The sequence below is a fragment of the Toxorhynchites rutilus genome, chromosome 1 (genome assembly GCF_029784135.1).
Source record: "Toxorhynchites rutilus septentrionalis strain SRP chromosome 1, ASM2978413v1, whole genome shotgun sequence".
NCBI lineage: Eukaryota > Metazoa > Arthropoda > Insecta > Diptera > Culicidae > Toxorhynchites > Toxorhynchites rutilus.
In genome coordinates this window covers 150,355,037-150,377,258 of record NC_073744.1, presented here as the reverse complement: position 1 = coordinate 150,377,258, position 22,222 = coordinate 150,355,037, and the positions used below count along the sequence as shown (strand labels likewise).

Genomic DNA, 22,222 nt, shown 5'->3' with positions numbered 1-22,222 from the left:
TTAGGTTGTAGTGATTGGATATAAGCCGTGATATCACGCGAATGAAATCACGACCTACATTCAATCCCTTGAACCAATTGAATTTATGAATTAATTGATGATCAATGGAATTCTAAAGTGCGGCTTGTATCCATGAAACGCCGAAATGATTTTTTTCCTGATCAAGGTTCAACTCTCAATCATTAACTGCAAAATAAAAGTCCTTTGATTGATTCCTGCTGATCCTTTGGATAAGATTATCCATGCCACAATATTGGTACAAATTTGTGCTGTTCGGGATTTGAGTCTAATATAAAGATTATTAGTTTTTTCTTGTCATGAGTAGGTATTTGCAAATCAATTTTTTGCAGTGGAAAAGTGAAAAAAAGACTATTGCATTCAAAAAGTAAATTACAGCGGTAAAGGTGCAAATAAAGATATTTCAGCAAGAAAACTATGTTCTATCAATATAAAAATTTCAGAACTATCCACCTATAAGTCGAATATACCAGTGGTCAGATAATGTGACAGCCATGACCAAAACAAAAGAGCAAGTGCCTATGTCTCACTGACAAATTTCGGGAAGCTCTATAAAATTACTACGGAACTCGCTTCTCATCACAGACAATGTTCAACCACAACCCACCAGACTGGCACGGCCATCTGGTAAACAAAAATGCTCACCAAAAACAATGAACATTCACCTCGAAACACGATAATCTTAATGACGAATGCAATGAACGATAACAGAATCATATCTATATATTGACTTTTAACTTCTATACCAGGGCTCGGCAAAGTCATATTCAACTGAGGATAGTCAGCGGACTATGAAGAAATTCGCTTTTGCGGATCATCCGCTCGTGGATAATCGGTGTTCTACTGTACTTTCTTGAAACAGTGCTATTTTAAGTAATGAGACACTATTGAATGGCCAACAAAGCTCAATTGTTCGTAATTTGAGACAAAACTGTAATTATAAAGAGTTCAGCTAGTAAATGTTCTCTCTATTATGTTATCAAAGCCTACTACCAGGTGTGGTGGTGCCATATTCTGACAACAATTGAGGGGTTTAAAATGAAAAGGGTGTAAGTGACATCATCGATTTCTCTACGTCGACTCTCTCTTTGTGGTCTTAACTCAGCTGCAAACACATTCCCAGCTGTATTTGACAATGTGGAAGATAGGTCAGAACCTCATCTATTGGAACCCAATTTGGTACGTTTTTTGCGGTTGAGTCACGATCAACTCACTTATACTCCTTTCCTTCTGAACCCCTCAATTGTGAACTGCGGTTTTGTGAGAGGGCTAAAGACATACGATGATAGTTTTCCATCCGAAAGAACCTTCAAAGTAAGAATTGGGATTGTCTCTGCTGCGAGAAAACAGTTTAAACCATTATTATACTAACGGTCACTTTGGAGCAGATGAATCCTTTATTCGATTGCATCCCTGATGGGGTTATTCTCTGTACGAACTAGTATGTATCGTAAACTTCCTGAAAGAAAATGTGGATTATGAGACGAACGACCTTTCTACAGCTCAAAGTCTCTGTAATCCAACACAACAACAACGTGGCGTATGGGACGAAGTCGGGTCCTGCTGGAACATCCAACTTTATCCATCGACATGTTCTTGTGCCCAGATCATCAGGGCATTTCTGAAAACCCGTTTCTGAGGGACATGGTTGGACTTACTTTGACCACACGATTCAAAAATATTGATAGACGCAATGTCAAATCATCGAGTCATCTCGTAACAAAACGGCATCAACACGGGATGAGATATTTATGAACTTTAAGAAAATTCTGTGTTAGCCGTAGAATGATTATGTTCTTCTTCTTCTTGAATGGCGTTAACGTTCCCCGTGGAACTTTTGCCGTCTTAACGTTTGCATTAACTAGCGTCATTTATTAATACATAGTTGAGATTTCTTAAGCCAAAACACGCCTTGAATGTATTCCGAGGGGCAAGCTCTAGAATACGCGTGACCACAGTGCAAGTCGAAGGAAATTTCTTTGACGAAAAATCCCCCGGCCAGTACGGGAATCGAGCCCGAACACCCGGCATGACAATGTGAGACGCTAACCACTCGGCCACGGGTGCACCATAGAATGATTATGTTAGTATTTCTAAAATACGGCCACTTATTAGTTTAACCCTTAGAGTACGGAGTGGAGGACTTTAGGTCCTCCAAGATTAGTTTTTCTTTAATAACTTCTCGAGTTATGCACAAATTTGTCCTTCATTTGTTTGGCAGCCACCTTTTAGAGAGGGAGAAGGAATTTCAAATCACTATAGAGACATTTCTTACCTCCACTTGCCAAATTTGGCTCCATTTGCTTGATGTTTTAACCCATTACTGCCCAGGTGTACAAGAACTTGATCCAAATGGCATGAAACTTTCTAGTCCATCTAGGTTTGTCCCGAAACGGGAGGGAAACGCAATATTTTGGTTTGGAGTTCTTTGGAAGTTGAGATATTTGACGTATGAAATTTCATACGCTGAGCCGATACAGCATCAAAAATGGAAATCATTTAAATATCGAACAAAACGGTTTTATTTCATAAAATTCATCTTCAACAACCATTTCCATGGTTTATTAGCACTTTCGTGTACTGCCGTTCTACGCATAATTGTCCCGAGGTTCAATTCCTAGAAATTTGTACATTTCCGGTACGGTCACACGGAATCTTGTATCTCCTTTTAGCGATGCGTACTTATTTGTCTCTGTGGTGATTAGTCCGACGAAAGGTAATATAGGTAATGGTCAAATAGGTAATAGAACATTTGAACGGCGGACCATTTATGTTTCGAGATCACTAAGGTCAGGTGAATGTCCTTCAAGAACAACGGCTGCATCTGCATCCGAATTTAAGGTCATTTTTTCTCAGTGTCTGGATCTCCGCTTCTTGCTGCTGCCCGAGGAGCATTCTTGTGATTGGCCTCGTTCAATGTTGCTCTCGACATGCACTTATTTGCCAAAACCGGAAGGGCCGTTCTCCGAGTCACTATCTCCAGCATCCACATCGCCGTCTCCACCGCTTGGGGGCACGATGACAAAGTCAATATCATTTGTTGACACTAGATTTTCGAAAGCGTCTTCGTCCAAATCAATCAGATAATTGTACAGCTCCTCCGGATTATCGGGAAGCTGATATATCATATTGAGAAAAAAATATACCGTAGTTGCACAGCGTATGAGAATTCATACGCTCAAAAGTAAACATTGATTTTTTTTGCGGTTTCATAATTCTCTTCAGATTTTTTGCTAGATATCATTTTTTACACTCGTCTAGTAGTGTTGTGTCACAAATTTGAGCAATTTAGAATCCTTTAAGAGGGAAAACTTTGATAAATTTATGTTTACTTTTGTGACTCCATTAAACTCGAACTTTGCAAGCTTCAATACACAACAAAACAACAAAAATGATACTGACACAAAAAAACACTCTTAAATTGTCATGTGGTATCATTCAAAATGCCCTTAACACTTTAGTTTCATCAAAAACAGTTTTTCAAAAACGAGCATTTTTGCGTATTAAATTTCATACGCTGGGCACTAATGGGTTAAGATAGACTCCGTACTCTAAGAGTTAAAACTAAAACTAAGCACACTGCGATAAACCACACGAAACAGATTTTGAATATGTCGGTCACGTGTGTTCTCTTTGGAGTTGTTAGCATTCACCTAGCTAGTCTATTCCTATCTCTACATTCCTCACATGTCTCAGTGGAAACAAGACCGCATAAAAATACAAATATTTCTTACACAGTTATTGATTTGCTGGAATGTGAGACCTCATATATACCCTAAAATATTAACCTTATGACGGAAGCAGCAATTTTTCGCCAAACTTGCGTTCGCATTCGGCACTTGTGCACAACTCTATAAATAGGGGCCCATTGATTTATGTATTACCGGCAATGCATTTGCTGAACACTCTAACATGATCAGAGTTCGGGATACCGCCGTCAAGATTTTCCCGCCTGCCACCGGGGAGGACATTTTCCACCTGCGGTGTGGAAAATACAGCCACGACATTAATAATATTCCTAACCAACGTTGGAGCACGCGAGTGTGACTTTTGCAACACTCGTTGGTGATCCATTAGTGAATAATATGCGCGTAAAAACAAACAAAAACATCGAACCGAACCGGGATCACACCGTGCGACAGATCGCGGAGCATCGTTGCTCGCTCTGAGCTCTGAGGGGGAATTCTAAATAACAAAGTGCAATCCGAGTAATACGAGTGGCGCCGCGGACAAACCGCCGGCCAGCGATCCGCCACAGACTAATTTTCTCCCAAATTTTACATAGTCAGTGTGTGTGTGTGTATGCGCACCGCCTGCAGGTGTGATAAATATTCGCAGCCTCCTTGGTCTTCGCAGAGTTCAGTTGCTTTTTGTCCTGTTTGCTTTGAAGATGTGATTATCGGTGTGAAGCAATAATATCGCATCTAATGGAATGGAATGGACAATTCCCCGTCAAATACAGTATTTAGTCGAACGATTGGAGTGCACCGGGAAGGATTGAGTGGTGAAATTGCTAAGCTATCCTTAGAATTTTTGACAAAAAAGTGAGAGAAAGAGCAAACGTGAATCACAGAGATTTATTTTAAAGCAGAGATGATAATTGAAATCTATTTTTTGTTTATGAAACAGTAATCTGCGTTGTGACTAAGTGCGAAGCATAAAAAAGCGTGATATAATCCCTGGTGCTATAGACGATAATTAAACCTTCTTGACCCGAGAAATTTGTGGAAGGAAGGAAGAAAACACAAAAATGGAGGAGAGCAGTGAAGTTGTCCTGTACATTTATGATTTGACCCAGGGCATGGCCGCGATGATGTCCCAAATGTTGCTAGGTGAGTACTAGATTCAATGTGCGCTTTAATGAATCGGTCAGTTGCAATTCTTGATAGTTCTGAATTATTTGTGATATTTTGAGAAACTGTGATGAAGCTTTTGCTTTTTAGGATTTAGGTGTAAAGAATGCATATAGAAAACGTTTGGTAAGACGTTTATTTATTTACATTTTTTCATCATGGACTTCAGAAGCAAACTCTTGTTTCTTAATTGACACGTTGATCCTCGACCGAGCTCGGAATTGACAATGAACTTTCCGTCCATCCCGCGTCGGTTCCTGTTTGGTTTCTGTCTGCACTACCGAGTAAATTTTTATAACTATCACAAGGCTCTCTTTTCTTCAATGAACCATTTTAGTATTGGAGTGAAATTTGACATAGACAAAGCTACTAAATTTGTTCACATAAAGATGAGATATGACCAATCCACCAATAACAAATCATAATTCGAAACTGTTGACATCAATTGAAAAATGCAAATTTAAGCTTTCCTTCTAAATAATGCTGTGAATTGTGGAGAATACGGTATACAATTTTTAACAATACATATGAGCATTTGAACAATGTATTGTATACCGCTTATCATTTGAAACAAACCCGCGTTACAATTCAAGAAGCTTCTGGGGTATATTGACAGTCAAAGCAAAGATATTAGTTTACCTCTGGTGATGATGTGCGATAACGTTGAAGGTTGTAGCGGACTAGGTTTCGAAGGACAACCCGGAATCCACGGCCAGCTCGAAGAGGGCTAAAGGTTTAGCTTGCCCATCCGTCCTCTCTTAACCTTTTAACGGGCCGTGAGAACTAGGCATGTAATCAACGCAATCTACAATACAACGACATGTTTATATGCTAAAATACACAAAACATTTTTTTTCAATACGTATAAAGGTTGAAAAAAATGGTGACAATATAGTTGCCACTGCCCGTCTAGCGGTAAACACTTGAGGGTAAGCATGATTTTTTTTATATTCGAGTTTTTGATGTTAATTTCAACAAAAACAACCAATAAAACTCATGATCAGACTAAGCAGATCCTAAACAGTTCATATGTATTGAAAACCTCAGCAAATTGACTGCTTTTCAATGACTTTTCAGGAAATTTGCTCTTGCTGCTCTAAATTGGGAGTTGTTAACACGAAAATGGGTCTAAAATGAATAGTTGTTGATATTTTCACGTTCAAAAAAAATGGGCATGTTGCTAGATATCAGAACTAGTTACCACATAAAGCTAGAAGTGATAATTTATTGTTAAACAAAATAATATGGTTGGTGGCAATATAATTGCCATTACCCGTAAAAGGGTTAAGCGATTGGTTTACGTGCCACCTCTTTTGAGGACCAATCGCCGCGTTCGTTTCCCAGCTAGAGGCCTGACACGTAGGTTTCAAATGTGTCTTTTTATAAGGATCGGGGAACGATCGAACTGTACCAATTCCAGTCAGTATAGAGCTCCAGAAAAATCACCAAACAACCAAGAACCACTCCAAATACGATGGTAAACCTCTACAGAATTTTCTCATCACAGACAATGTTCAACAACAACCCACCAGACTGGCACGGCCATCTGGGAAACAAAAATGCTCACCAAAAAACAATGATTATTCACCTCGAAACACGATAACGGGAAATCTTAATGACGAATAAAAGGAACGATAACAGAATCATATCTATATATCGACTTTTAACTTCTAGACCAGGGCTCGGCAAAGTTATATTCAACTAGGGATAGTCAGTGGAAATTCGCTTTCGTATTGCATTGGAAATGAGTTGCTGCTTCTTCCAGCAGTTTCTCCGTCAACATGACTCAACAGTCATTCGGACGTTTAGTTGCTATCTCAGTCTACGACTCGGTTATCTCATTTCATTCTTCCCCGTCAAATGGACTTCAGTGCATATTGAAGAGACCTCCCTCAAAATGAAGTCGTTTCTCTCTCTTTCTCATGTATCACGTATGTATGTATCGATGTTTGAGTTCATCGTGGTTTGACATATACTACAGGTGAGCTAGATTTTTTTTGTATCGTACACGAAAATTACTCACCAATATAAAATAGCGTGCAGTGTTGTGTTCAGAACCACTGACAAATTTGTAAATTTAAAAATCCGTTTTTCTGTATGTTTTTTTCACAAAATTGAACTCGGAGACAAAGTGAACTGAACGCTATTTTGTTCGCTATTTACTAATACTAACGCGATGACCTTATAACATACCTGATAATTGTCTAAGTTTGAGCTCACGGTGGGTAGACAATATACCACCAGTTAATGATGTGATTACTGTTTTGCAACAGAAATCATGTTTTCGTTTCACTTTATATGGACGTATAGATAAGATTGCGTACGCGGGTAGAATTCATGCTAAGGGGAAGTAGAAGTGTGGATTGAAATCAGTTGAATGATTTTTTCATTAATCATTAATCATTACAATTAGAACAAGTATTGACTAGAATAGCTCATCAGTCATCCTCGCTCTCAACGCTTGTGAATTCATTTTCTAGTCAATTCAAATTATTTTGACGGCAAATGCCGAAGTAGTGCTAGTTGGAGCGAAGCGACTGAGAGGAGAGTCGATAGTCATCTTTCATCTTCGAAGATTTCGGGCTCTGCTCGTACGGAGTAACTGCGCCCATCATGCGCTATCGCTATCGCTATCATACGCAGGCTGACGATGCTCCGACTTCTCTTCAACCTCTCGGCGGACGCTCCGCATGCACTCATCATGCTTAGTTCGAACGGAACCACCAACGCACAGATGGCTAAAAACTTTTGCAACGCACTGACAGTTGAATAAATGGTCTAAGTCGTCACAGTTATTTCCCAGTTGCTCATGAACTACATAACTATTTATAGAAATAAAAATGCGATTAATTAAAAGTCCACATCTGGATTTTTAAGAACTATTGAAAATTGTGGGAATATCATTTTTTTCGGTCGTTAATATCCAATTAATGATGATGATTGATTTCAACGATACCATGTTGAAATTTTCAATGTTCACAGTGTCTGTGGGCAGTATCTAGAATTCTTGAGGAATTGTCTGCAGTTGAGCATGATCCAACCGAAAAAGGACGTATCAATTTATCTCACTAGTTAAGCTTACTAATCAAGCTAATTAATTCAACGAGTTCGAAATTCTCATTCTCTTTATCTAGAAAGCCAAGAAAGCCGAAAGAAAATAGCTTTTGCGTCAAATGAATCAAAGTTGATGAAACGGCTATGAGAACCAGAAGTAAAATCTCTCGAGGTGAAACACAAAACAATATGGAAAACGCACAGAAGGAAGCCAAATGCCAGAAAAATTTCGTTAAAATCTTAACAGTTTCATGAAAGTGATCCGAATCTAAATGAAAATAATACGATTTGGCTAGTGTTGAACAGGTGAGCCACGGATCTCAGTGTCGGTCAGTTTCGGTAACCCAGTAATCCCAGTAATCAACCTGTATGAAAAATCCTATTTCTTACCTTTTACGACACTTCTCATTTGTCTTTCAACTGAATCAAAAATCCAAACAATTCACTCATGGGATGATATCGACAGACTCTCATAAATTTCATTGGTTTAGCTAATTAAATGTTTTAATAGCTACAGTTGCAGAACTAGTAGAAAATTCGATTTCTAGTCTGCATCTGGATTTTTTTCTAAATACTGGAAATTAAGCGAATATCAGGGATTTTTTTTCAGTCGACACCCTGGTGGCCGATTAAAAGATGTATGTTCGCATGTTCTTCAGCTCTTCAGGTCTCCGATCAGCTGCTTCTTCGTTTTGGCCGCGGAGTTATTGGAGTAGATCCTCTGCTTGAGATTCGCCCAAGGTTACAGCTGGGAGACGTTGGATGGGCTGGTGGTGTTCGGTACACCGGTTATATACAGCCGGTTCATCTTCTCCAGTTATCTGTTGACATGAGGAGGTCAGGTCTTCTCCAGTTATCTGTTGACATGATGCGGTCAGGTCCGATCAGATGACCACATCCTCTTTCACGTAATACCTCTTTGTTCGAGACGTTATTGGTGGACAGTACATTTCCAATAAACACTAATTTCGGATGAACAAAGATGTTGCATGTCGGTTCAAGGAAACACTTATTTCTCGGAATTTATTTTTTATTAACACATTTTAACACTGGCTTCGAATGTATAAATGCAAGAATTGCAAGAGGTCAAGATTGTCAACAGTACAAGAGTGCTTACATTCTATACACAATTCTATTCAGCGTACTTTTTCACACCTCGTCATGTGTATTGGAGTTTCGTCAAATCGTAAAAAAATTGATCATCGATGATCAAAGTACGTATAATAAGAAGGTAGTCTACTCCCTGCTTTGTTCAAGTAGTGGTAGGCAAAGAAAAAAAGCAAAAAATTGTAATAAACCATCGATCGAATGCTTCATCGATCAGCAATTGCCTTACACAAAATTGCAGCCTAAGACAACTTGCAGATGATGGAGTGGTGTCTGTCGTAGGATCAAACGAATCCGACCTGCAAGGACTTTTTTTTTCAACTTTTGGGTAAACGTAAACCGATCACTCATGCTATGTCATTCAAGTATCTTGGGGTCTGGTTCGACTCCAAATGTACTTGGGGGGCCCATATTAGGTATCTGAGTAAAAAATATCAACAAAGAATAAACTTTCTCCGTACAATTACCGGCACTTGGTGGGGAGCCCATCCCGAAGATCTTATAATGTTGTATCGAACCACTATTCTCTCAGTGATGGAGTATGGCAGTTTCTGTTTTCAATCAGCTGCCAAAACACACCTCATTAAACTCGAGCGAATTCAGTATCTTTGTCTCCGTATTGCGTTGGGATGTATGGCCTCAACGCACACCATGAGCCTCGAGGTTTTGGCAGGCGTACTCCCACTAAAAGATCGCTACAATTTATTATCTCTCCGGTTCCTCATCCGGTGTAAGGTTATGAACCCATTGGTGATCGGAAATTTTGAGCAGCTGATCGAGCTAAATTTTCATTCTGGATTCATGAGCTCATATCATGAATTCGTCTCCATGCAGGTTGATCCTTCTTCGTATATTCCCAACCGTGTTTGTTTTCCTGACTACATCAATTCCTCTGTGCATTTTGATCTGTCCATGAAGCAGGATATCCATGGAATTCCAGATTATCATCGATCGGGGATCGTTCCTACGATTTACGAAGCAAAGTATGGGCGTGTCAATTGTGATAATATGTACTTTGCTGATGGGTCCTCTATGAATGAGTCCACAGGATTTGGAGTGTTCAACAAATTTTTTAGCACCTCACACAGTCGTCAGTATCCTTGCTCAGTGTATATTGCTGAATTGGCAGCAATACACTGGGCGCTGGACAGCGTCGCCTCACGACCTGTTGAACACTATTACATTGTAACGGATAGTCTTAGCTCTGTCGAAGCTATCCGTTCAGTGAGGCCGGAAAAGCACTCGCCGTACTTCCTTGAGAGAATACGAGAAATTTTGAGTGCTTTATCCAGACGCTGTTATGTCATTACCTTTGTCTGGGTCCCTTCACATTGCTCGATTCCGGGTAATGAGAGGGCTGACTCATTAGCAAAGGTAGGTGCAATTGAAGGCAAAATTTATCAGCGTCAAATCGCCTTCAATGAATTTTATTCTTCAGTTCGTAAAAATACCATCGTTAACTGGCAACGCAAATGGAACGAAGATGAATTGGGCCGGTGGCTTCACTCAATTATTCCTAAGGTTAGCCTCAATCCGTGGTTCAAAAGTCTGGACTTGAGTCGGGACTTTATTCGCACCTTCTCCCGGCTCATGTCCAATCACTGTTCGTTAGACGCGCTGCTTTTTCGTTTTAATCTTGCCGACAGCAATCTCTGCGGTTGTGGCCATGGTTACCACGACATCGAACACGTTGTTTGGTCGTGCGAGTTGTATCTTGTCGCCAGATCGAATTTAGAAAACTCCCTTCGGGCTGGAGGAAAGCAGTCCAATGTGCCGGTGAGAGATGTGTTGGCTCGGTTAGACCTTGGTTACATGTCCCAAATATATGTTTTCCTCAAAGCTATCGATCTTCGAGTGTGATTCTTCATACATCCTTTTCCCCTCCTTTTCGTCCTTCGCGAGCTATCGGTTCCCTTCCTACTAACATTAGAATAAGTTAAATTGTAAATACATATTAGATGTAAGGATAGTTTTAAGAATTGAGTGTGAAGTGTCAGTGTGAATGAGAATGTGAATGTGAATGTGAGTGCGAGTGTAAACACACATCTCCTTACATACCATCCTTTTCCTAATGAAAATGTGTCACCCTTCTAAACTCGAGTCGACCGCGAGTAATCGGTTTCCTATTTCATTAACCATAGAATTAAGGAAACAACGTGTTGATATATGCTAGAAAAACCGGCAAATGATGAAAAACCGGCAAATGTTTTTCGAGCATTGCGAACGGATTTTGGTCGTCATGGACGGCCTACAGAGCACACAATCGCTAATGTAGTGCGTAAATTCGAACAAACTGGATCCGTAGCGGATGTGCATCATCGTAATGTGCGTTCAGCCGAAAATATTGCTGCTGTTGCTGCCAGTGTGGATGATCATTTTTCGGACAAACCATGATCATTATTTCTCTTTTAGGAAAATCGTTAAAAACATAAAATTTTTAATAATTTTAACGCCTTATGTTAGTATTAGCAACTAGAGACTTGAGGCTTTTCATCAAACTAGGATTGGGTGATCTTTATAAAAAGATCGATCTTGTCGAATCGATTTTCCAAACGGTGTAAGGATCGATCCACTGATTAAATCGGTACCAAAGAATCGATCTTTGCCGAATCGATCTTTGAAAAATTAAAAGCTTTTTTTTCGATTTATCTGCTTATTCTATATGAATGTGATCTTTTCTTTAAATAGAGAATACAAATTTCATATTTCTATTCAAACATCAGAAGCATTTTGGCTTGTTCCTCAGTATGAAAGCCACAGCCACAGAGCATTCATCTTGTGCCATTAGGCAATCGTTTAATTGAATAAATTAAATGAAAAAGCATTATCAGATATTTAACGACCGCCCAGAAAATGAAGTCAGCGCCTTAGTAGCTGCCGCTAGCTCTGTCTCTGTCAGCATTTGTACAGAAGTAAATCGTAGAAGAAGTGATCCAAATGTTTACATTATGTTTAAAGAAAAATGTTAGGTGGCCTTTGATGAGACAAAAAAAATCGATGCATACTGAAAACCCAATCTACAAAAATAAATTCTAAGATCGAAAAGATCGAAAGCAAAAAAATCGATTCTCTCGATTTTCTCGAGTACAAAAGATCGATCCAAAAAATCGGAAATCGGAATGGAAAAGATCGATCTTTTAAGAATCGATCCGAGATCGCCCAATCCTACAACAAACCCGAGCTCGTCTTGATCATACGGAATTTTCATAAAGAAAAATCGATTTGCATTTACTAGTTGCGTGAAAACACCCTAGATCGGACAAACCAAGATTATTATTATTACCCTATGATTATCTCTATCTATACAGATGAGGGAGTTATATTTTTGATTTCACCTAAAATTATGGTCACCATATCTTTGACAACATTGAAATGAGCGCTCCATCATACGTAATATCATTGTCGGAGACAGTTTTTGTCTAGAATAAATATCTTCCAAAAAGTTGTTTTCAGGCTTTTCTTGCATTAGGGTGACTACGAAGAAATTTTTTTTTGTTTAAACTATCATATTTCAAATTCTATATCAAACGACTTTTAGAGCTTATCCAGACAAACATTTTGCAATGCAGAACTTGTCGAAATCTATATTATACTCAAAGTTATTGGTGGTTTGCACCCTCCCAGCTCAACCTGTTTGATGTGTGTATCGATGTGTGTTATGTGAAAGAATTGTCTCTTGATTATAGACAATTCTTTCACATAACACACATCGATGCACACATCAAACAGGTTTTAACCGATAGAGCTAATGCTCCTGATTACTATGAATAAAAAATGGAGATACATCAAAATGTAATTTACAGCTTTTGAAAATCAAACAGTTTTATGTTTTTATAATATAATTGTGAGTATTTTCAACTTCTCTTTGTTTCTTCATGTTCAACGCAATTAATGGCGACACCAACTAAAATATACTTTGCCTTTTATTCCACCTCGGTATATACCAAACTGGGTTCGCATATAGATTTCAGTTGGACAGACTTCTCCGACTCATTCATCCGAATCATGTAGCTCAATTACAAAGAAGAAAAATCTTAATTATTGACGCCCGCCAAAGAATTTATAGATTTACATATTAGAATCCGTATGATGAAAAATGTCTGTGGGCCTGCAATATCCTGAAAGACTGCTAATACATTACAAGAATAACCATTTGAACAGTAAACGATAATTTGATTTTGTTTAATCTCATCTTTATTCTGATGAACCCGTTATGGCACTACTATACGTTGATCTTCGTTAAATTGAAAGAGTTTTCTAATAAAAATAGTCTGAAAAATATCGAAAGGGTATGCTTTGAGTTCAATTCAATAAATTGATTTCAATGATTTTGGATGTATATGACCCATTCCATGAGGTTAAGCACCAGAAAACCAAATTTCAAATCTAGTTTTAGGAGAAAATTATTTATTTGGATAAACACTAATTATATCATAAATTGTTTGCAACAAATTTAATTTTTATGCACCGATCTTTGAGAGAGGCGAGTTAACTACTTAATTATATTTAAAATATTTTAGGTTTTCACTATTTTTATGTTTCTTGAGATATCTCTGCACATGCTTAACCAAATTTAAATGTCTATATACCATTGAATGGGTGATTAAATGCTTGTTTGAAGAGCCGTGGGTGGACCTACGTTTCATTTTGTAATTTATGAGAAACAAGCATTTGAAAAACAGGTATTTTGAAGCGTTGTCAAATCACAAAAATAGAACATTTTTTTAGTTTATCAAATGAACATAGGTTCAAACATTTTTATACTTGGGTTTGTCTGAGCAAATAATGAAAGTCAACAACCCACAAAATTTGGTTGAGATCGGTCCACAAATAGAGAAGTATCAACTGTCTCCAGAAGTTGTTGTCACGTCACGAATAGTATTCGATCCATTCCAGTGTGACGTAACAACATTTTGACTCACTACAAACACTTTTTTTGCGTTTTCACGAATAAAGCACACAAAATTAAGCGATGTTATAGTAAAATTAAGAAAATTTCCAACAAGAATCATCAGTTGGAGAATATTTTATTGTCAGCTTGTTGTCACTCAAATACTTTTGCCTTTTTGCTGTTTCGGACTGTTGAACATTAATGAATCATTAATTACCGTTTCGTTTCAAAACATGCAAATGATATTTCTCCTATGTTTTATCAACAATATATGAACGTAGATTCCATAACATAAAATATAATCTTATTTCAACTTCCGGTTTGCTGATGGTATTATTGAATGCTAAAAAAAATATGGAAAACCCATACGATATGGGCTTACCAGCGGAAGTCGAATGTCGTATTCCGATGCCATTTTAGAATCGAGGATGTTGACTTCCGGTTCGTTAAAAACGGATATAAAAGGCCGGGAATGGCATGAAATCCCACAATATGATCGTGAATGGTAATGTTGGCATATAACCATGGGTGCACGAAGAGGAATAAAAAAAGAATAATGTTTGATAGTGAGAGATAGGATTTAAGTGAGAGGGAGATAATGTTTGAGTGGGAAGAACTTAGCCTTAGCGCGACGTGTGTGGAGTTATACAAAAAAGTGCACATACAAATGTACACGCAAACATCAACGTCAACGTCGTCAAAGTCAAAGTAATCTTCAATACGCAAACATAAACGCCCTTGCACAGGTATGTGAGTTTATCAAAAGTTTCTGATAGCAAAATCAAATGCGTTCCCCCTGTAGTGAACGCCACTCGATGAACCAGGATTGTGCTAGCCATTGATGGAAAGCGCCAGAGTGAACGTGATCAACAATCACGATATAAAAACTGGAGGTCGGTTTTGGACTACCCCGACTTTTCCCAAATAAAGACATACCGTGTATTACAGGTAACAGGTAGATTCAAATTATATAGCTTTTTTTGATGAACATACCATAAACAATTAAAATTGCCTTGTTTCGCAATGTTTCACAAACCAAAAGAACATAGAACTCATTTTGCCCACAGGTCGAATATATTTCTTCTCTGACTTTGGAGGAATGAAAACGGAAAATGGCACTAAAACGCTACAATGAAGAGAATTCACCATATTATCAAATTGTCAGCGTTATGACACCATTGAAAATTCAGTAGGAAGCACGGTTGCGTTAGGACCACTTTCCCCTATAGGATGGACTTTTGGAAGGAGAAGGAGATCTCAGAGGAAAGTAAGAAGAGAGTAATAAGAGAGTAATAAAAAACATAACAAATAGTATATCGCTTGCTACAATACGGTGAAAATCTTATTTAATATAACTTATTGATTGTTATTGAAAAACTGAGTATACAGGAATCTTCGTTCATCTTTCATTACCAAATCATAGAACAAAGTTCATTTGTTTGTATTGAAACGGAACTGAAAATACAACATTAATGTTCAAAAGTCGGAATCCGCAAAAATACAGGTGTTGTCACGTCACAAAAGTATTGGGCTGGCAACAAGCGAATTCAACTGCAAAATATTCTCCAACCGAAGATTCTTGTAGGAAATTTTCTCAAATTCACTTTAAAATCGTTTACCATTTGGAAATCGTGTGATGTATACATGAAAACGAGAAAAAAACCTGTTTTTAGTAAGTCAAACCGTTGTCACGTTACGCTGGAATGGGTCATATTTTGAATTCTGAACCAACTTATAAAAAATCAGTCGTAAGATAAATTGGTGATCTGATAATGAAAATTGTGATTTAGGGTCAAAATCGGAGAGAGTTGTGTCGAAATTCTTCTTTTCGCTTCTTTCGGTTTTTTTCGGCTTATTTGGTCTGGAATTGCTCATTTTTTTTTCTGAGCAGCATTTTACATGTTACTTCACATGTTTATTGCTTTTTCCGGTACACGTGTTTCGTGCAATCGTCATATAAGCTATGTCCATAGTTTGAAAATTTCTATGAGCGTCTTGGCAGCAGGGTAAACGATTCTATGTTCGTAAGTGCATAAGTGCAATCGCTTACCACAAACCTATTTTTTCAATGAACAAGTAACATTGCGAACACACCAAATGGTTTCTCTAATCATTTTTTATATAATAATAATACAGAACTTCAGTTGAAGCGCAATAAATGTTTCTTTCGTAAATATTCCAGGTCGTCACATCGAAGGAATTTGGCACACGGCGGTAGTCGTCTACGGGCGGGAATACTTCTTCGGTTCACAGGGCATCACGAGCTGTCCACCGGTGAGTAACGGCTTGCGTGCGTTGGCACTGTTTTTCTGGCATTCCTTGCGTGGAGGTGTAATGATGTGCGAGTGGTCGTGACGAATGAAAGAAATCGTGGAAAACTGTAATATACTCCTTCCCATCTTCTTCCGAAACGTATTTTTTACGAAAGCCAAACAGCGTGAGATCGAAAATTTAAAAAAATTGAAATTACAAACCATTCTTTTGACCGATTGGAATGCCCATTGGATGGACAAATTAAAGCTCATCCAACATGTAGACGTAGAGCGATATTTATTGCGATTCGGGGTAAAAATATCCGCTCATTACTGTTCAATCGAATCATTCATTCTCCCGAGCGGGCGTTTCTCCGCAGAGGAAGAATTTCAACTATTGCACCCACGTAAACAACATCCACATATACCTGGCGTTGTGTTGCGCGGGAAATATCATTCGGTCCAAAAATAAAATCATCAACAAAACAAATTCACTTTACTAAAGAATGCTAGCCCAAAATAATTTGCATGTCATGCAAATTATCGGAAATTGGACGATGAGGATGGAAAATTTTACTCATTGTGAAAAATTTAACAAATCGATTTTCACCTCAGATGGACAATCGTTACAATTATCATGCATCGTTTTGCAAACTAACCAAAGTGCATTTGCGGTTTATATTATAATTCACCTGCGCCACCCAAGATGACGAACTGTTTATTTTTAAAGATTGTTCTCATATATTGAATTTATAATGCGCCCGAAACTGCTGACGTTTACTGCGGAAAGCTTCATTTGTTGGTGCATTGCCGTGTCCACAAAATGGAATTACCTAGTGGCGAGGACTTCATACGATGCGAAAAAAAAAAGATGCAGAACCAACGAGAATATCGTCCACACCGGGCATTCACGTGCGCGCGGTCATTAACAGCGGAACAAACCTTGGCCTGCAGCGTATTTTTGGGATTCGGACAAAGACGTCGATTTATGTTCGCTTTTTTCCTCTCATTTTCGGTAACGCTAATGATGCCGAAAAGTAGTGCTAAATGTTTTTGACATATTGACCAACATTGAACCTCCAATATGAGGGAATAGAAAAGCAGAAGCAGTAGACAGCTAAGCGTTCTGCCGATGGCGTACGCTTAGCGCTCAACCTTGGGATCTTTGCTAATAAAACATCCTTGACGTTCCGAGTGTACATTGAACAAGTTTGCCATGTTAATAGTCGATAAAACAATAATAACCTTTCGACTTGTGTTGGTGAGATGTTTTCGTTCAGTACACCTGTTCATTTGAAGCAACGTGATTATACAGAGTGCGGCAACGTTGGATTCATTGGAATATTGGAATAATTGGAAAATATCAATCCTTATCTAAAAAAAAAATCCTCAAACTGGGCAATCAAAACGAGCATCTTATGTAGCATCGACATTCAATTTGAATATATCCATATAATGGCATCACATGGAAAACAGTCATAGTCAACCGTCGTATATCCGAGTCATAAAAAAGATAATGCAGCAAAATAAATACTGCATTCGCTGCGGTCAACCGTCAGTTTCTATTTGGCTACCATGTTGAACGGACATGCAAATTTGCTTGCTTCATAATGCAGTCTCCGAGTATGCACAAAGTAAGCTCAGCGCTCACACGTAGAATCAGAGCGGGTGGATTATATCTGTGACATAAACGCAAGGTTGACGTAGGACTACCGTTGGCTTAGTAATCATATGTTTGAAGTTGCATCTGAATCGATTCCCATTCATTGAGATTTCATTCACCATATTTTGATAGATTTCTGTGAAGCCCAAACAAGTGCACGCATGCATTTTGAGGTTGCACGTCCCTTCAACACGGTAGCAAAATAGAAACGGGATTGGACAGAGCGGGCAAATTTGATTTTGGACACCTACATTAAAAATCCGGCGCAGTCAAAAAAAAAAAACGCACGAAATCGCTGGAGCTGGCTAAAGCGACAGTGTATGATGTACTGAAACGTTTTCGTGAACGTTCAGTATTGTTTTGATGGATCAGAGAACACGTGATCAAGGTTTTATCACAAACGAAACAATGGACTCAAAAAAGTAGAGAGAAGAGTGCCTGCAAAAACATCCGGTTAAGTTTTGGCCAGATTTGCTAAGCTGTCACTACAGTCGAGGTGCTTCAATGGTACCCCGTGACCTGTGTTGCACATTTTCATCTGTACCAGAGGGGTTGAAAATCTTTCTCATCTGTACTTTTTTTCAAAAAATCTGTACCAAAAATCTGTACCATCAAAAATATTCGTTGTAGAGAAAAATCAATTTTATTAGAATGAATGAATGAAAATTTATTTACTACAAATACCATGTTTACATTTGCAAGTCATTCGTGTGTTTGATGATGGATATACATAGTTTTTCTGAATCTAGATTGTAAACTATCATTTATTAAAATTGTCGAGCTACCACCACGATGTTTAATCAAATCTTTTGATCTCAAAATAGCGTTCATCGTATCGTTGGTGAGTTTATTGTATCCATAGAGAGATCGCTCGAAAGTTACCGAGGAGTGCGCATAGTGAGAAAGTTACAAACAAGGTATTGAAGCGCCGGAAATGCGCACGAACCGTCAATTCTTTTTCGACATCCAATTCCTGTCCTCCAATCCTGTACACTGAACCTGTGGTTTCCCTACGAGGTAATTTTGCCTTTAGGGTACGGAATTCATTATCCAGATCTTGTATATTTCCATCGAGGAACCCTGGAAACGCCTCTAACACAACGTTAATACTTGTCAAATTTGAAAAGCATCGGATACTTGACAGTGCCGCAGTTTTTCTCATTTGTTTGATCAGCTCTACGAAAAAACTTCGACAAATATCCTTCAAAAAGATCTGCCTTTTGCTGTCCATTGTTCTGATAATTTCTTCTGCCGCCATTCTAACCTAAAAATTATTCCGTTTTCTAAATGATTTTCAAATTCAACAGCATTTTAAATTGAAACAACGTAAGATTTCTCACAGGTTTTAGGAAGAATGATCAAATAAAAATCTTCCGGCTCGTCATGTAGCATCGTGAATTCAGGTTCAGCCTGGAACAAACGATTCAATCTGTTGACCTGAGGCATTACACACTCCAAGAAAAGTAACAGTGGTTGTGTCATTCAATCTTTGGGAGCAGTCAATATTCTGCAAGTAGTCTGACTTTTGTCACATTCATGGTGAAACACAAAATTAACTCTGAATCGTGAAATGCATCTCTATACCACCGCCGCTAACGAAAGGCAACGGATGGCCGAAGGGTGTAGGATTTGCAGCTTGAGTTACGAAATTTCTTGTATTACCTCGAGTTTGTTAGTCCTTTTTGGGCTATTGGATATATAGGTATATATGTCCCTCAATAAATGCTCAAGATAGTCAGGGGTTCTTTCACATGCATAACTAGCACACAAAGTCAGCGAATGAAATGTACAACTATTTTTGCCTAACAAGGCAATCGATTTTTAGCAAGCGTATTACGGCATTCGAAATCCCCATCATCACGGTTGCACCGTCCGACGCAAATCTTTACAGACAATCCTTGTAAGGAATTCCTTCCTTATGAAACTGATCAATTATTGCATTGTAAATGCTTTTGACGTAGGACTACGTCTTTCATTTCTATACCGGGGTGTAAAATCAAAGTTTCGAAAACGAAAGCGTTACGCCGGAGACCGAGATTTTGAGTGTTAATAGCTCCTAAACAACTGAACGAAATGGTATGATAAACACTTCATTCGAAAGATAAAATGTCTACGCGTTCTATACTTGTTACTTTCTGATCCAAAAACTTGTTTCAATAGTCTTAAATTTGCTTTCAAAATAGGCTATTGAAATCACCAATCGGTATATAAGCGAGCGCCGCTCGGAAATCCACTCAGTTCTAATTGAACAGCGATTGGAGCATGTTGTCGCTGTTGTGGTGAAGCTCTTCATTTATCATGAAAGCGCGGATGAACGGTGTCACCAAGAGCCTTGTGTTTGTCACCAAGAGTTTGTGCACCTTAGGCCAGAAGGGAATCCATCAGGAGGAGAGTGATGCTACAAACGGTTCCCCGGGAAGATCTCGAAGCAGCCGCTACACACACACACATACACGCACGGAATTCTTTCCGTTTGGATCGAGAAAGATCCGGAAAATAATCTGCCAGTTCCTCTAGGAATTAAAAATACATTCATGTGAAAGAGTTTATTTGAATGTTTTCTATCCATGTAACACTGTGACCAAATATGTTTCAATCAAGTGCTATTAACAGATGGTTATCGAGTTAGCATTAACCACTGGTGGGCTTCCAGTATCGAGGAAAATGTGGAAATATCTAATCGTTACTGAAAATAATCTGCCAGTTCCTCTGGGAATTTAAAATTACATTCATATGAAAGAGTTTATTTTAATGTTTTCTATCCATGTAACACTGTGACCAAATACATTAGGTTTTGTGATTTTTCAATCAATCGCAATCAACAGGATAGCTTCTGAAGATTATTCTTCCCCATCAGTAGGATATTTCCGTATCCAATATTGGATGCATAAAACCTTGTGCCTCCAACGTAACGCTCTCGTTTTCGAAGTTCTCCAAATATTCATTCATTCAGAATGAATTCAGATTCAACTTCATATAAATGATCTCTAAATCAACGATAGTCCTACGTCACCCTTGCGGTTATACCATAGATATAACCCACTTCCTGTTTTATGATCAGCAAAACCAATCGATACTGCGGTCTAAAAGTAATCATGTAGGGGAAATGGGGATAATACGAACATGTTAAGAAGAACTTCAATTGTATCTTTGGAAACTCATGTTTTCCAAAATTTAAAAGCAGTTTCTTACAGTTCAATATACTGGTTTTCGAAATAATTGGCCAAATCTATATATATATACAGTCTATCGCAAAATTGAGTGTACAAATGCTACTTGACGATACTTTCCATTTATTTGGTATGAAATATTTTGAATACATTGATTCTTTCGATGCATATTTATTACTCACACATTGACCTAGTTGCACGTGCAATAAAATTCCGAGAAAAGTTTTCTGCTAATTGTTTATTCCTAAAAATTGAAAACAATCTCTATTCTAGGCATCGCAAAATTGAGTGTACACCTTAAATTTCTCCGAGCAAATTAGTCTTGTAAGTAAGTTTCTTTGCGAATTAGCGTACTTTTTTCATCAGTGTCAACACTTAACCATTGCTTGGGCAGTGTTGGTTTTTATTTTTAATTGATGTTTGCATTTTTTTTATCAAAATGGCTAGTTAGAGGAAAGAAATAGATATTGTTACACGCACAATGGTAATAAATATGAACTGTCGTGGAAATACATTGCAGGAAATAGCAGATACAGTCGGAAGACCTCACTTTACAGCAAATAAAATCATAAACAAGTGGAAATACGAAGGAACCATGGAAAATCTCCCGAGTAGAAGACACAAACGTCTTCTGATGATGAACGAGTAATTATGCGAACATTGCGAAAGAACCCTATAACAAACATTCCTAAATTGACTACCGAAGTGGCCGGCATCATTGGATGATCTGTCAGTGCAGATACTGTCCGGAGAGCAGCATACAGGAACAATCTGAGAGGTCGTATTGGCCATGAAAATTATTTCATCTCAAAGATGAATATGAAAAAAACGACTATAGTTTGCTAATGCATGTGTGAACAGACCTAAGGAGTTCTGGAACAAGGTCTTTTATACGGATAAGCCGAAAACCAATCTCTTTGAATCGGATGGGAGACAGATGGTGTGGAGAAAACCAGTATCGGTGCTCCAGGTTCAGCATTTGGTTCCCACAGTAAAACACGGCTACGGTAGTCAGATAATGTATGGTACATTGGCGGCTTCTGGATTTGAAACCATGGAGTTTATCGATTCGGCGATGGGCAAAATGGCTTAATCGATCTTCCTGAAACGTAACCTGTAGTCTCCCGTTCTGAAATTGAGTCTCCCTCGTGATTACTGCTCTCAACAGAATAAAGACCCGATACAAACTGATCTCATCGTGCGGGAATACCTGC

General features: G+C 38.3%; 1 protein-coding gene across 3 annotated transcripts in view; it reads left to right on the top strand.

Annotated features, from left to right (window-relative positions):
• The window catches only part of LOC129763316 (uncharacterized), a 39,235-nt gene that overhangs the window by 6,000 nt on the left and 11,013 nt on the right, over positions 1-22,222 (top strand). The window contains exons 1-3 of one of the 3 annotated variants that reach the window (XM_055762256.1): positions 4,391-4,562; positions 4,648-4,850; positions 16,106-16,197. In XM_055762256.1, coding sequence (XP_055618231.1) covers positions 4,769-4,850; positions 16,106-16,197 — 174 coding nt within the window. In that variant the 5' untranslated portion in view covers positions 4,391-4,562; positions 4,648-4,768. Of the gene's footprint in view, positions 1-4,390; positions 4,851-16,105; positions 16,198-22,222 lie in introns of those variants that run through there. The other 2 variants (XM_055762254.1, XM_055762255.1) reach the window with 2 other exon arrangements.